The sequence below is a fragment of the Hypomesus transpacificus genome, chromosome 19, assembly GCF_021917145.1.
Source record: "Hypomesus transpacificus isolate Combined female chromosome 19, fHypTra1, whole genome shotgun sequence".
In the NCBI taxonomy this organism is placed as follows: Eukaryota; Metazoa; Chordata; class Actinopteri; order Osmeriformes; family Osmeridae; genus Hypomesus; species Hypomesus transpacificus.
Window position 1 is genome coordinate 13,281,091 of NC_061078.1, and position 16,344 is coordinate 13,297,434.

Sequence of the window (16,344 nt, forward strand, 5' to 3'; positions counted from 1 at the left end):
AGTAGGCCTACTATCCGTAATGATGATATAAAAGGCTCACTCCAAAGAGCCGCACCTAAAGTCTGCTTCATTCATTACGCCCAAAACATTTAGCCTATCATGTGTGATTCATATACGGTTAGAATTGTAAAATCTAAATGCATTGTTGAATTACGAAAAAGCTTTTCTATGCAATACATCGCACATCTTAACTTTCGCTTTGGCAGAACGTCCGTTAAGCAATATTCTCAGAAACTATCTCTCCTTATTCTATTCTCGGCTTTAACGCTTACGTTGCACACAGCTCAGCATGCAAACATCCAAATACAGAGATACATTTACATGAGCGTGAATAGAAAGGTGAATGACTTTGCATCTGACTCTGTTTTAGATCGGAGTGTAGGAGAAAACCTAATGTGCAATGGTCTGTAAAGGGCTGCTAAAAATGTCAAGTGCGTATGACCAAAGCGCGGAGTTCTTTACCTTGACCTGAGCATCAGTGTAGCATCTCCCCATCGGATGTCGCTCTTTGGTCCAGCTCAAATTTGGGAGATGCAAAGTCTCGTAGTTAATCGTGAGACTTGTTACAACCGTTCTCTCGGGCAAGTGAGACGCTGCAATCCGTGTTGTTTTCGAATTCTGGATACATTCTAATATTCTAAGGAGTTAATATTGCGCCATGTCATTCAAACAGGCAGCAGATGAAAATTATACGATAGAATGCTTGTGATGAACACTTACCATCGACACAAACATTTCCCCCCGGCCCATCCCCAGTAGCCAGCAAGACTATTTTACAGAATGTTTTTTAAATGAACTGAGAGATCATAAGGGTCATTGCGCGTGGGCTGACAACGAGATGGGAGATCAGTTTCACCTTGAACTTGTTGTCAAAGTGCACACTTAAATGTCTCTTCTTGTAAACCAGCTTGACACTTTCTCAGTGTCAGGAACACAAACAGGCCTTTTCCTGATTTGACCTTTAAGGGTTTATTTGTGAAACATTGTTACAGATGGTTTCAAGGGTTCCTCGGGCAATGCTTTCATAGACCAAGAAATACATTCATAGGCCCTCAGGAATACAGAATATGCATGTTATTCCATTCTAGATATGCAAGATATTTCCATCCTGCACTATTACATTGTGTGCCAAACGCTATGAAATCACTCAGTCTGACAGTGTGACGATTCTACGACAGCCTCCCCCAACCATCACTGGTGTGTCGCTGGTGGGATGGTGGAGTCCCAAAAGGCACGGATTGCCACTGCAGCACCGCCACATGCTGCTGGTAACCTAATTATGTCCTCACACATCACTCTGGTGGCTGTCACTGCCATGCTGTTATTAGCTCTTCAGACTCCGAGGCTTATTGTCATATGTAACCACCACTCAAGTCAGATCCTGGCACTGGGGCTGTTCATGATGCAGGAAGCCTGTTGTGGCTGGACTTCGTTTTGCTGAGGTTAGGTCGGTACGATATGTGAGAGGTTGGTCGAGTTTTAAAGAGGACTGCGGCGCTCTGGCCCACTGGTTACCTTGACAAACAGCTGACCTTGTTGAGCAGTTGTGCCTCAAGGTCGTCATTCTGGGTAGAATGCGGCAGACAGTTCCGGCATTCATCTCCAAACAGTTAGGAGTTACATTCTACCGAGGAGCTGATAATACAATGCCAACATGACAGTTCACAAAATGTAACACTGTGAGACAAATCATCATCGTTGTATGGCCTCACATTTCTGAAATGTTTTCTTTGGTATGCGAAGCGGCGTTTCGGTCACGGTCAAATTCTTCCGCAGGAGCTCAATGGAGATAAAAGTGAGATGCTTTGCTGTTAAGAGTAAAAGGTGAAAAAGTGTGGTGTCATGGTGAAATGATTGTGCTGCTAATGTTCGAACGGAGTAATCCAACTCGTGGAAGTCGTATGAATGTTTAATTACTGAATTTTACAAAGCAATGCATGTCTGGAACATTTACAGTCGTTTTCTTCATATGTTAATGCATGTACAAAAGCCTCTCGTCCAGGCGTACAGTTGTACAGCTCTGTCAGCAGAGGAGAGGACTGCGCCGATGTCAAATAGAAAATCATCGTCAGATCCATGGAAAACTATACATCCACCTCACATAGGCTCACAGTCACTCGCTCAGTCTGACTAGATGACAGTGGTTACTCTGGAACACAGGCAAATTCACTTGGTACCGTCATTCTAGAACTAGCTTCATAGACAAGGGTACCAGACACCCAACGTCCAAGCTACACAGGAGGGTATCACAGACAGTGATAACAGTGAAACAGTGAAGTCATATGTACAAACGTTTGGACCTTTCTTCGACACATTGACAAACAAGTGAGTAGTTCTACAGAGTACACAGTCTTGGTGTGCCGGGTTGTTCATTTGCAGTCGGTCGTTCCACAGGGTCTATTGGTCTGGTATTTGGCACGTACAGTAGAAAATATCCTCAATTCTTTTTGTGAAGAAACTTCATTTTACTTCCTGAAAAAAAAAGACATTTGATGTAGAATTTAAAGCCGTTGATAACACTTAATCAGAGATAAAAATATTTTTTAAGCAAAACCTGTGCTTGTACATGAAAGTTGCTTTGGATAAAAGTATCTGCCAAAAGAAAACATTTTAAAAGCTAACTGTACACACCTAGGCCCTTGAGGAACTTGTTGACCCCACTCTGCTCGGTGTCTGGTAGCTCCTCCAGGTACTGTTCAACCCTTCGCTCAAAAAGGCCTGGCACAAACAAAAACAAAAGCATGAACTCACTGTCACTAAGAACTGAATCGAAAGTTCCCATTTCTCCTGTCAAGCAGCGCAGTACATAGTCTGTCCACAAGAGGTCAGCACCAACATAGATTTGAGGGAGTCATCTCAAGGTTACTGTTTTGGGGAAAGTTGAATGTCAAGGCAATACCCAAACAGGAACTTTTGTTACAATACAATCATATGTTTATACTGACAACCACAAATCTAACCACCGATGTTTTTTGTGAACTTGGAGGTCTGCTGTACCTTTGGCCCTGCACTTCCTGAGCTCACGGTCCTGGATGAAGCCAGCAAACATCTGGGACTCCATGAAGACCCCCAGGAAGCGCCGGATGCTCTTGGAGGCCACCGACTTGCGGAAGGCCTCGCGCTGGAAGATGCGCTCCCCTCGCTCGTTCTGAGTGAGGAACAGGGAGTAGTGTCCGATGGTCTCCAGGAAGAACCTGATGAAAGCTTCCGACACCAGGCTGTTCAGGGAGTTGCACTCTGCGGGGCAGGAGGAGAGAGAAAACAACTGACTTAGGAGGTGATTCCCGGCGAACGCTGCTGTGAAACGCCTGTGACTCGGTCGCACTCAGGTGAGAGTGAGGTCACGTCACCCCATCCAGTTCCCGTCAGCCCGCGGACAGACACCCCGGGCCGACGTGGGCCTACAAAGATGTGTGTGTTGCAGCTGTGTGTCTGTGTCTACACAAGATGAGTGTGTTACAGCTCATAGTGCCATTCGCAGGACTTGAATCCTGGCCAGTTCTCAGTTCCTCTCATTAACATGTCTAACATCTGGTTGGCTGGATGACAGGATGACCTGTCACTTGTTCACCTTCGTCCGACTCGCTGTCAGAGTCCTGATTGATGATGTCGTTCCTCTGCTCAAGAGCTTGCTCAAGAGCCGCCTGAAGTTTCCTTGGTAACAGCGAGGCCTCGTCGTCCATCTAGAAAACAAATTCATAACAGTTCAGAAAAGGTAAACGACAGAACCCCCGGACATTTATCACCGTTCATCTGGTACAACAGCTTGGAAGTCCGAGAGTTTAATGTCCAAGAAATAGTTTGAGGTATACGGATGTTTAAACCCAACTGCCACCCTGGTACATGTGACATTTGACCGACCTGTCTGATGAAGCGGTCAGTTCCCAGGTCCACCATAAGAGCCTAGAGGGGGACGAGGAGAAGCCATTGTTAGTGTTATATAAAGTCCCACTGAAAATGTTCGGGTTATACACAGTACACTGGTGACACATGTTCAGGACTGTGTGAGCCCATCTCCTCCAATGGAGGCGCTTCAGCGAAGAGCAGTAAAACAAGTCTTTAAAGCCATCAGAAGGACGCTCTGGGAATGTTAAGTGAGTCTATCAGCGACATAAGGACACATGTAAACCGACAACAGATGTTGTTGACAGGCCATTAACGGGGCTGCGTTAAGCATGTCTTTCACACACACACACACACACACACCACACGGCCTGTGTGCTGGGGCAGACGCTGCCTTTACTGCTGGGTTATTGGACTGGAGCTGGGCTCTGAGAGCTAGGCTGACTGCCCCCGCTAAACTTTTTATGGAGGTTCAAAACCTAGGTTTACCCTAGGTATGGAACCCCAGCTGGGGGCTAGGGGCAGAGCTGGGGCTGGGATTTGGGGTTAGGGCTACGGCCAGGACTGAGATTGAGGTTGTGCCCTCGAGCATCTGTCCAGGCCAGGAACACTCGAGGAGGGTGTTGACCAGGGTCAGCAACACTCTCCCCCCAACACCAGCCCTGAGGAGAAGCAGTTACTTTAACAAGTATGGACGCAAGTGATTTTTCCATTCACCCTCAGCTCCGCGAAGCAGCATCGCTCAGCCTCAGAGATGCTTCATCACGCAGGGCCAACTGAAGGTTGACATCTTCACCCTCTTCCTCTCTCTCTCTCTCTCTCTCTCTCTCTCTCTCTCTCTCTCTCTCTCTCTCTCTCTCTCTCCCCCCCTCTCTCTCTCTCTCTCTCTAGCTCCCTAATTGGTGACACATAACTGCAGGTCAATGTCCTGTCAGACTTTGGCCACGGCTCTGCTGGATGGGAGCATAGTGCTGCAGGCCAGGACAGCTATGACAGGCTACAGGGCCTGAACTTTGACAGCTCAATACTGAGAAGGCAGTGGTTAGAAGCCTAATAGCTCAGTCCAGAGAAGCTACAGGGTTCATGGGCAGCAAAACATGGGAAATGGGGTCATGTTACATTGTGCTTTCTGGTAGAATTCAACTTTGAGCCCGTTTTTTTTCCAAACAAAATGCTGTTGCTCAATGCTCGAGTGAATCTAGAGTGGCTCAAAGCCATCTCTGGGGTGTCAAGTTTGGCTGCAAGACGTTAAAATAAAAACACATTTGGGGGTAAAGTTGGTGAGAAGAGCGTGAACATGCTTTCTGGAGGGACACCATGTTTAGAGAGTTGACAGTTGATTCCCTGGACGGGGGAACGGCGCAGGACCTAGCTACGTGAGCTGTCCCACTTGATCCTATTCCTTGAGTTCTGTCTCTAAGGCCAGCTACATTGGCTATTCACTCCTCGCCAGAAACGACAATGCACACACACACACACCCACACCATAAGCACCCACACATACACACAGACATCCTTACTCACAAACACACAAACACACACACACATACACACACGCCCATACACCCACACAGATGGACACAGACAGTACCCACCTCCTCCACAGGCAGATCTTTGAGTTTGGGCAGCGAGCTGGAGAGCAGGCCCACGAGGAAGGGAGTGGGGCAGCAGACGATGTCCACCATGGAGGCAGGCAGCACGGGGATGAAGGTGTGTTGCCAGGAGAACGGGTAGAGCAGGGCCACCACCGCATGGATGCAGCTGGACAGGGTGCTGGGGGGTGGGGGTGGAGGGCAGAGAGGGCAGGGCGGGGGGTGGGGAGGGAGGGAGGGAACAGAGTGGGAGAACCATCAGTCACACTCACACTCACACAACACTGCAGCACTGCAGGGGCCGTCACGGCGAGATATGAACAGTGTTGTGGGAAAACATGGGGATGGCCGATGTTTTCCAGCAGATTGCACAGAGGCTCTTTCTGCGAGCTGTCCACGGGGAGTGGTAGCTCGTGTTGTTGAAGTGAGCCCCACCAAAACAACAGTCTGTGGTGATCCCAGAAGAGACTACTGATGCAGGGGCGGTTTGTGTTATTACTGTATGTGTCCCTGAAGAAGAACAGGGTAACCCTTATTTTGAAGAGCTCATTATCTCCTTTTTGATTATAAAAGTATAAAGGACTTCATCAGTGAGCCCCAGAAGACAACCAATCCTCTTCAGGGAAACCGAAATGACAACCTGATCCTCCACGCCTTGAAACAATTCCTTTTGTGTATGTGAGGTGAACCAGTGCAGCTATGCACCCTGGCTCGACACCATGTTCCTCCTCCTCCTGGTTCGAGGGACAGCCTGAAACCCATCTGCAACAGGCTGTTCTTTCTTCCCAACAAAAGAAGAGAAAGGGGAGGGAGGGAGGGAGGGAGGGAGGGAGGGAGGGAGGGAGGGAGGGAGGGAAAAATAAAACAGGAGGGGGGAAAAGGCTCCAGACATTCAGAAGCCTACACGGTGGGACGACAGGCAGACAGGTTTCCCCACGGGTGGAGACTGAGACTCCTCAGAGCTCGTGTTTAGAAGTCTCCAGCCGGCAGTGTGCGCCCTCTGTTCCCCAGCAGACCCCAGCTGGAGGCCAGCTCCATGGAGCGCTGGCGGCTGGTCCAGGCAGCACACGTGATGCCTACGCAGGTCGTAGTTCACCCCCCTCACAGGTGGACCCGGTGTGTCACACGAGGTTCGTCTCGCACAAGGACGACGTTCCTCGGAAGACAAAAAAAAAAAACGTACCGGCACAAGTTGGGTTCCAACAGCTGGGGTACGACACCAAATCCAAAATAGAACGCCGTCTTTCTCACGGTCCCGGGCTTGTTGACAGTGACCGACCCTCCACCCCCACCCCCCAGCCCCACTTCAACCCCACGGTCCAGTCCATGTATACGATGAGGCCGGGAAAAATAAACCAAGGAGACGAGCAGGAACACGCAGAACCCGATGAATCAGGACCAAGACCAGCCGTGGAGCGCTGTGGAGACCAAACAACGCTCTCTTCACGAGGAAGAGAGAGAGAGCGTTCCATAGTTGCTCGGCTCCGCAGCAGAGGCCACGTTCAAGAAAACGCGCGTTTACTCCCGTTTACAGTACGGGCAAACTGTCTACGTCCAATCACAAGCGGTGTGGAGACACAATAGATACACACAGGACACACAACAGTTTCTTGTGTGACCAAAGAACCCTAACTAGTGTTCAAAAAATACCCAAAATGAAGCACAGAGTCAAAAGAAGTATACATAGTGAGATTACACTGGTAAAACCCCATGGGCAGAGGAACGCAACGGTACAGTCAATGCGAGTCTCGTCTTATTCAGCCATAACATAAAGCAGACCCACACCCTCCATCTCTCTGTCTGATTCCTATTTGCCTGAGCGGCTCGTAATTCCGACCAGACCTTGTCTCCTGGGTTCGACGTGTTCCAACATGGACTGATGGGCCACAGCTCCTGGAAGCCTGGCCACAGGCGAGACGGAGCCCAGCGCTGCTCTGATACCAAGAGGATCACTTACACTCAGTCACCAGACACAAGCTCCTGGGAAAAAGGTGAACTCGCCATAAAAACACTGTCAGCGCCCGGAGCTGCCACTCATCCACTGTGGGAGGAGAGGAAGAAGGAAGAAAGAAAGAGAAAAGAGACAAATGAATGGCAGACGTTAGGAGTGCAGGTCGTGACAGAACCTCCACGGCCCGGCTTGGATAGGTCTTAACTCTGAGCAGGCAGACTTGCGTTGGGTTTGGGGGAACTAAGCATGACGCGTAGGGAGTCGTTGGCTTGGTTCTGGGCCTGGGGCTGAGTGAGCAGATTCCCCGGGAAAGGGCGGGAAACTGAGGCTTAGGGGCTGTCAGGAGACAAAGGTGCAGGGAGACAGGCCGAGTGTGGGATGAAGCAATAGGAGACGGCCGGGTCTGCGTCGACACGTGCTCCGCAGGAACACGTCAGCACAACAGAGAGTCCCTCAGTCTGTCTGGTTCTTCCTGGCTGAGTCCTGCCCTATGAAGGAGCGCACAGGACCCAGGACTCAGGCCTTCCTCACCCCAGCAGGCTAACAGAGCTCTGGGGTTAACGTCCGCTTGTTGTACCATTACAGTATCGATGTACATAAGATAGCTGGCCAAAAATGCTTTCTAGAGTCTTCTATCTGGTGCTCTGTATGGGAAAAGAATAACATGGATACACAGGATAAATACATGATATTCTATATATATACAGATTTATCCCCAAGCTAAATGTTTTGGATTCCTATAGAGCCCAAACTGTTTCCCTCACTTCCTGTCTGTAAGGATCTACAGTCACCATCTTGGCCTCTTCTCCAACTCCCCTTCAAGAACAGTTGCACAGGAAGCTGTTCGACAGGGAGAACGGGCTTCCCAAGGGGCAACCCAACACATGCTCTTCGTCAAACCGCAATCACGCCTGAATTAAAGTCGTTCTCCTTCCAGCCCTGCAGCATGTGTGTGTATGCACGCGCGCGCGTGTGTGTGCGCTTCCGAATACGGCACAATAGTAATGGAAACGTCAGCCGGCCAGACTGGTCATGCTTGAGCTCCTCTTCGTCAAAGGGGACGTCTCCCACGTGGTTCCGGCGTGTTCCGGCCCACCGTCGGATGTGAAGCCACACAGGGAACCTGCTAAGTTGTTGATGGTTGTCTTGGTGACTTGCCAGCGCTGCACAGCATGCCTCCACCCCTGTTCGGCAGTAATAAGCGACTAAATCAACGGTAAAGCCTGTTCCCTGATTAGACTAACACAGTGTAACAAACTACCGAAGCTCGGACAGGGGTCAACACCATCCTGTCGTGTACCACAGACACGGCTGTCGGAGCCTGGAGCGCTCTGCTCGACACCGTGGCAGTAAAACTCGCACTCATTCGAAACAGATGGTGTTTATTGACGCGCGTTATGAGCGAGGTCAGCATTTCGTGTGGGAGAAACGCTCGGCGTGCGTCGAGCGCGATCGCCGTCTCTGTTCATCTGTCAGACGGCTGGTCCCGTGTGAGCCTCGGTCGCAGACAAGGAGGGTCGGGGAGGATGAATCTGCCGTGGAAGGAAAAAGTGGGCGAGGAGAGTTGACCGGGCTTCTGCCCTGACAGAAAACGGAAGGTCGATGAGTTTGCCGAGCGAGGCTCGCTTTCTCCGCTCTGCGGCCCTGCCCGCGCGGGGCCACCTTTCTCTCTCTCTCTCTCTCTCTCTCTCTCTCTCTCTCTCTCTCTCTCTCTCTCTCTCTCTCTCTGGCTCTCTCTCTCTCTCTCTCTCTCTGTCTCTCTCTCTCTCTTGCCCTCTCCTCTCGCTCCCTCTCCCACCCGCTCTCGTGTCCGGCTCGATTCTTCCGACTGGGATACGCCGAGCCTTCCGTGGCCTCCTCTCCTCTAGCGTGGGCCTCTCGCATACCGCAGGAACAGACGCCTTTTAACGCACCTCTGCAATCCAACACCTCCAACGTGATCTCTCAGTCTGAACTCAAACGGGTTGATTCAACAAAAGAGAGAGAGAGAGAGAGACAGACAGAGAGAGAGACAGAGACAGAGAGAGAGAGAGAGAGAGAGAGAGAGAGAGAGAGAGAGAGAGAGACAGAGAGAGAGAGAGAGAGAGAGAGACAGAGACAGAGTCGGAAAAAGAGAGGCAGTGAGACAAGATTCAATGAGTGATAAGGGGTGAGTCGTTAGAAGCCACGGGGAAGGAGAGAGGGAGATCAACGCCCCTGTCACTGTTTACACAGCGCGGCCCAGCAGAGAGCCCAGCTCGAGTCAGGACTCAGGTAAATCGAGTTAAGTCATTACGCGCTGACGCAGCCAGCGATGAAATCATCTAATTAGGCTTCAAAGTTGTTATGATAGTGAATCATCATCTGATCACAGTCACTGTCTACCTGCTTCATATCAGACGTGTTGCTGCGTATGAACTTCAAAACACAGAGTTTCTGAAAGACAGAGAAAGACTTCTCTGTCGTAAGAAAGCGCACCGTTATCCCAACGCCTGTAAACTCCCACAGAGCACCCTACGAAGGGTTAAGGCTGTACAGTACAGTCCATGAACTCCGCAGAGACCCATTTCCTAACATGGACTCGCTCAGATCCTGCTCCTATTGGATATACATTACAAGGAGGGCCGGTCGTACATCATGTTTTCGTGGCAGGGCATTCTGGGTTTGGGTTGCATGCTAATGGTCCTCTGGGAGCAGCTCTTTTATCAGAGGACGAGAGGGTCTCCCCCAACACGACCTGACGCCGCCAAGGGAGGCCCTGCCCAGTGTTTGTCTGTTTTCGCTGGAGCCTCTGTATCGCAGGTGGTCTTGGGCCCCAGGAAAAGCTGCAGCTCTCCTCGTTTTGGTTCTGAGTGGGAGCTTAAGGCAGGACCATTTAAACATCCAGTACTGTACACAAATCTGAAGGATGTAGAACTATAACAGAAGATAGCGAATATCGCATCAACAGTTCAATCCTAAAGAGACCCAGTTTCTCTGGGAGGCAAATCCGCAAGGATATCTTGTTGTTCCTGTGTCTTCGTTCTAAGGCTGAGTTGGAACTTAATGGTCAAGTCATAAAAGTCAGCGGAACCGCCCTTTTCACGGACACAGTAGGCGTGGATACGTAGCAGCTTACATAATGAATGGGTTTCACAGACACAGCAGCAGTAGGCTTTCCAGGAAGATGTGACACTGAACAGGACAGAACTTGGGTCTGAGTGAAAATAGCCAGACTGATCCGAGTGTCTCGAATCTGCGAGTCATACTATGGGAGCTCTGTAGAAAGCCAGCGTTCAGTTTACTCAAATGACAGGACAGTATGCCTAAACAAGACAAATTGTACAACCGAGTAGAGAGGCTGCGCAGCTCTCAAATCAGTCTTCCCATTTATGATAATAAACAGTTCCCTTTCCCATCGTGTCTGTGTAGCAGGCAGTGGGCTGGCGAAAACAAAGCGCGGACTGTAATGCCAACCATCGTGTGCTTAGGAGGATTCGTTTGAAAGGCAGAATGACAGCCAGGGCAGTGTTGGCCATGGGGGTGGAGAGAGCTGCTGTAAACAGGGAGTGAACGTGGCGCCATCAGTCATACGGTGACAGTGAAGCCATGGGGGGGGGGGGGGGGGGGGGGGGGGGGGGGGGTCGCTCACTGGCGCACACAGGAAGTGCATTCCTTCCCCTCGCAGTCACTGCCCCCACTGATGTTTGTTTAAACTGTCCTCTGATATGTAGAGAGATTAGTGCTCCCCCCTCGCCCCCCCCAAAAAAAACCTACTGCACCCTGCTCCACCATCACTACAGCAGCCTCTTCTAGAAGGCCCTTCAGCCTGGCCAGGCTGAGACTGTTGCTAGGACTCCGGCTCCCTGGAGAAGCCCACCCCCCCCCTCCCGCTCCATCTTATCACCCCATCCGGCCGTTAATGCACTCTGGCCCCAGGCAGAGCCATGACCCACTTCTGGATCCCCATCAACACTTGTTGCTAGGTTGGCTGGCTGCATGCCTGGATGACAGGATGATGGGCAGGCTGGCTGGCTGGATATCTATTTGGCTGGCTGATAGGCAAGCTTACCGGTTGGCTGGATGAGTGACAAACTAGCTGGTTGTCTGGCTGTCTGTCTGGCTGGCTGACTGGCTTGCTGGATGAATGGCTGGCTGGCTGACAGGCTGATGGAGTCCATAGCAGAGGGCAGGTCCTAGATGGTTTTGCCGATTAATGTAACAGTTCGCTGCATGCTAAACCCGTTTAGCCCCAACCGTCAAAACCACAATGGAAGGCTGCTATTAGCTGTGTGTGAGTCGGGTGAATGGCAAGCAGCTCCGGTAGGGAATTACAACTGCCATTGTCGATTAGAGTGAGCCAAAGTTCACAGGCTGAGCCCTACTGCTGCAACGACTAAGTGCAAATCTCAAGTTATTACTACGCGACATCACTTCCTTTAAGTTTGGGCTGCATCCTGTCTGAGGCTAGGTCCCAGGACAGGTGAAAGAGGGGTCTAAAAATACCATATGGAATGCGGCCCATATTATCCTGTGTAATCTATAGCATGGACAGACAGGATCCCTGTGCTCAGCACAGTTTTGTTTCCGAAATCGGCGAAAAACCTTTTTGAAAGAACAAAAACAGCCAGCCCTTGGCTCGAACGTAAACATTAAAGGGAGAATTTACGAGAGCTTGAGATAAAATCCCTCTCATGTCATGCTGCTGTTATTGTATCGGGGTCAGCATGAGTGGACTCTCTGTAGAGAGAGGACAGCAGACCTCAGTGATAACTGAGGGGGGATATTATTGCTAAAATGAACTGACATGAAGGGATCTAATCCTTGGCCACCGTGTGCGACAGGGATGTAGTATTCTAGGAAATATCTTACCACTTAGGGATGAAACGTGGCACGCCTAAGATCTCCGTGATTGGATAAGCGTGATGTCATGACGTGGCGCTAAACGGCGCGCTTTCGCCTCCGCGACGTTCAACGACAAGAGATGTTCAAAACGTGCAACCGCACGGGGCTACGGCACTAAGCGAAGGCTCCTCACCTCAGATTGTCCGCCACGAAGATGACCCGTCGCTCCAGCAGCAGGGAGGCGAAAACCCTGACCACCTGGCGCACGCCCAGGCAGCTGAACAGGCTGTGGAAGTCCACGTGCTCCAGCCTGGAGTCCATGGGTCTCCTCAGCTCAATGACCTGGGCCACAAAACATCCACCTGACCCCTCAGACAACACCTCAGATCCAAACCTAATACCCCCACCCCCCCCCCCCCCCCCATCCCCCCCCCCCCCCCCCCCATCCCCTCTCTATAGCTAAAGCCTTCAGGACTGTAAGATAGGTCCATCATAACTGAGACGTGTTTGGAGGCCGTTCTCGAACGGCGGGCCCTACCTCATTTCCTGCTCCAGGCAGGAAGGTCTTGACCTTGATGGTCTTTCCCGGAGCAGGGAAGGGGGACTCCATCAGACTCCTCATGAAGGGGTACACCAGGGCAGCGGAGACTCCCCTGCGCCTCTCCACCTCATCTAGGATCTGAACACACAGGGGATGGGGGGGGGGAGATGGGTGGGGGGGGTCAGAGAGTGCAGTCATTACACCCCCACTGGATCTGGGCCAGCCGAAGCAGCCACATGGGAAGATGGAATCCGAGCTCTGTTTGGTGGTAGCGCAGAGATAAAGGCGATAGACCGTGACAATGAGGCATGATCACCAAGGCAACGGTGGATGGAAATGTGGTGGGTTGTTGTCTGCGTAAAAGTTCCAGCAAACGTCTAGATCTGGGATCAGTTTACACACGGAGAAAAAAAGACGGAACGGATTTGTTTCCGTGTGAGTCTGATATGTGTGGAAAGGATTGGAGAAAAATCCCACCCAATATGTCTATGTGTCTGTTTTAAGACCTAGCCTGGTCCTGTCTGGCAACGCCATTGGAGATCTGCTCACACTCAAGGTCATACACTCCCTTCACCTCCTACACACACACACACACACACACACACCCCACACACACACCCCACACACACACACACCACACATACACACACACACACACCCCACACACACATACACACACCACACACACACACACACCACACACACACACCCCCCACACACCCCCCCCCCCACACACACACACACACACCACACACACACACCCCACACGCACACACACACACCACACACACACACACACACAAACCACACACACACCACACACACCACACACACATAGCTCCCTATGAAATCAAACACTCCCATCCTCTCACATTTATTAGAAAAGCACTTCAAACTCCTGAGTGAAGAACATTTCCTCTCTCACCTACGCAACTCTAACCCACAAACGGCTGGCTTTTGAAACCTACACCCAGCCATCTGTACCAGGGCAACTGAACCAGCACTGGCTGTCCTAAATACCTATTCTACGGCATGAACTGTTTTGGCAACAGATGAAAGCTACTTAGACATGAAACCAAACTCAATGTTACATTGTGACTCCTAACATAGCAACATAAAAATCCTTTCTACTCTAATTTATTCGATTTAATGCATGCCTTCTTTAAGATGAATGGGTAGGAAGATAAGGCTGGAGACCTTGAGCACAATGAGCACTCTGTTTCATGTTAAAACAACTCCGAAGTGAAGGAAACAATTACACTGCTAAATCAGAGGGAGAAAAAAATACATAAAAAGAAGGTTTATGTTGACCAGGGTGCCTTCTGAGGGGGAAAGTTGGCACAGCCTGAGCAGAGAGCATGCTGGGAACCCCAGGATGAGAGACAGGTCTCCATAGCACAACAACAGTTACAAAATGGGCTGCGTGTGCGTGTGGGTGTATGTGTGTGTTTGTGCGTGTGTAAGGCTTGAGCTCACCTTAGAGAACAGGTCAAAGCAGCCCAACCGACTGATGACGCAGTACACCTCAGGGAGCCGCGGTCCTTTCCCACTGGGCTGAGGCAGACACAGAGACACACAGAGGTCAGGGGTTGAAGACAGGAGACACATGTGGGCCCAGCTGAGCGGAGGCCAAAACACAACAATGCTCTTCTGTGTTCAGATGTGGCTCGGTGAAGCATGGGGATGTTTCGGATGATGAAATGAGATTCCCATAGTAAAACAAACACAGGTGCGGTGCCGGCACAGTTAATGATCACCTTCAACCTCCCAGCTAAACTATCACAGCCCTGCATATCACAGGAGCCAGACAGGCCCTAGCCCTGGGACTATGCACACACACACACAGCAAAAACACACTAATAACACACACACCTAACACACACATCGTCACACACACAAATGAGCACATGCAAACCCACAAGAGATCCCAATCCACTTGTCCATATTAGGTATGCAATTTTCTCCTCTGCTTTTTCCAAATGGATGATTAAATCAAGCATGTGGTGCTTGGTTAAAGTCCTCAGGAATGCGTGGCCTATGCCAGCCCCTGGACGTCCACCAGCCAAAGAAGCTCAAAGCTCTCTCTCTCTTCTCTCTTCTCTCTCTCTGCTCTCTCTCTTCTCTCTCTCTGCTCTCTCTCTCTCTACTCTCTTTCCGCTCTCTCTCTCTCTCTCTGTTCTCTCTCTCTGCTCTCTCTCTCTCTTCTCTTTCTCTCTCTCTTCCTCTCCGCTTTCTCTCTCTCTCTCTCTCTCTCTCTCTCTCTCTCTCTCTCTCTCTCTCTCTCTCTCTCTCTCTCTCGCTCTCTCACTCTCTCTCTCTCTCTCTCTGTCTCTCTCTCTCTCAGAAAGACAGTCTTGATCAACAGCAAAGTCAACAAGAACATTGCAGAAACTCAGAAAACTGCACTAATTTATTATAGGTGAGTTTCCTTCCTGGTCTGCTTAGCATGTGCAACCATTTACTACTGCCTACCAAAAGTGTAAATACAGTGTTACAGACACACATATACACACACAAATACACACACTCACACACACACACATACACACATGCAAGAGTGTAAACATACTTAGGCATTCCAAACGGCAAATAAAGTCACCGCACACACAAAATCACACACCACCCCATCTAGGAACTCCAGCAAAATGTGGGGATCAACCTCGGAAACCTCAAAGGGGGTCCAAGCCTCCACTGCCGTTTGGAGTTCTACAATGACAGAGTCCCTCTTCTCAGGGTTTCTCTCTTCTCATTCCTCTCCTGAGAAACTCCAATTAAACACAGAGCGAGCTTTAACTGGGGTTCGTAGCAGTGGTGTTGAAAGACCCAAACAGGCCAGCTTTGTTGCACACGGCCATTAAAACTCCATTTATCCCCTCATACCTACTGTTCCCACCCAGGTTAGTGACGCAGCCTGCCCCGGGGGGGGGGGGGGGGGGGGGGGGGAGCCACAAGGCACACATATCAGAGGCTGCCCTACAAAGGCCTGTCATAACAAAGAGGGCCCTTTGGGGCGTGAACAGGGATCCGTGCCCAGAGAAAAGCAACAGCGGCTTACCAGCAAACGCCTGCAGTAGCCAAACCTCCTGCTGCCATCCTCTCCGGTCAACATGAACGAGAAGGTCTCACTGCAAGGGAAACACACACACACACACACATTCCCATCCCCATGCGGAAGGGCATACACATTTGCACGCAGACAGGAAACGACATACACACACACACACACACGGGCCTCATTAGTCAAACCCACACATGTAGATTGTGCAGATTAGTAAGCAGGGATCAAAGCTGGGAGAGTGTTGGATCCCAGGGTGCCTTTAGGCATGGTAAAGTGGTACAGGCTCTGTGGTGCTGAGATAAGACGCTATCGGGGCCTCACAAAAGCAGGATCAGGTACACTGGATCAACCTATCAAATCTCTCCGTCTATCCATCTGCCTCCGCAGGGCTCCGTGATATTGACTTTAACCCTCCGCTTATGTTCCTGCAGGTGAGTTCTACATCCCTTACGTCCCCGTTCACCGTGTTCGCCGAGCGTTCTTGTGTCATTATTCCTCGGTGTAGCTGTGGTGCAACAGCAGTGAGCGGTGGGGAGGGGGGGAGGGGGGGGGTGGG

General features: G+C 50.6%; 1 protein-coding gene across 1 annotated transcript in view; it reads right to left on the reverse strand.

Annotated features, from left to right (window-relative positions):
* Positions 1–1,893: 1,893 nt before the first annotated feature.
* dennd2b (DENN domain containing 2B) overlaps positions 1,894–16,344 on the reverse strand; it is a 34,900-nt gene continuing 20,449 nt past the window's right edge. The window contains 10 exon segments of the mRNA XM_047042386.1: positions 1,894–2,472; positions 2,632–2,718; positions 2,998–3,237; positions 3,572–3,683; positions 3,862–3,903; positions 5,439–5,616; positions 12,383–12,531; positions 12,728–12,868; positions 14,207–14,284; positions 15,786–15,992. Coding sequence (XP_046898342.1) covers positions 2,438–2,472; positions 2,632–2,718; positions 2,998–3,237; positions 3,572–3,683; positions 3,862–3,903; positions 5,439–5,616; positions 12,383–12,531; positions 12,728–12,868; positions 14,207–14,284; positions 15,786–15,992 — 1,269 coding nt within the window. The 3' untranslated portion in view covers positions 1,894–2,437.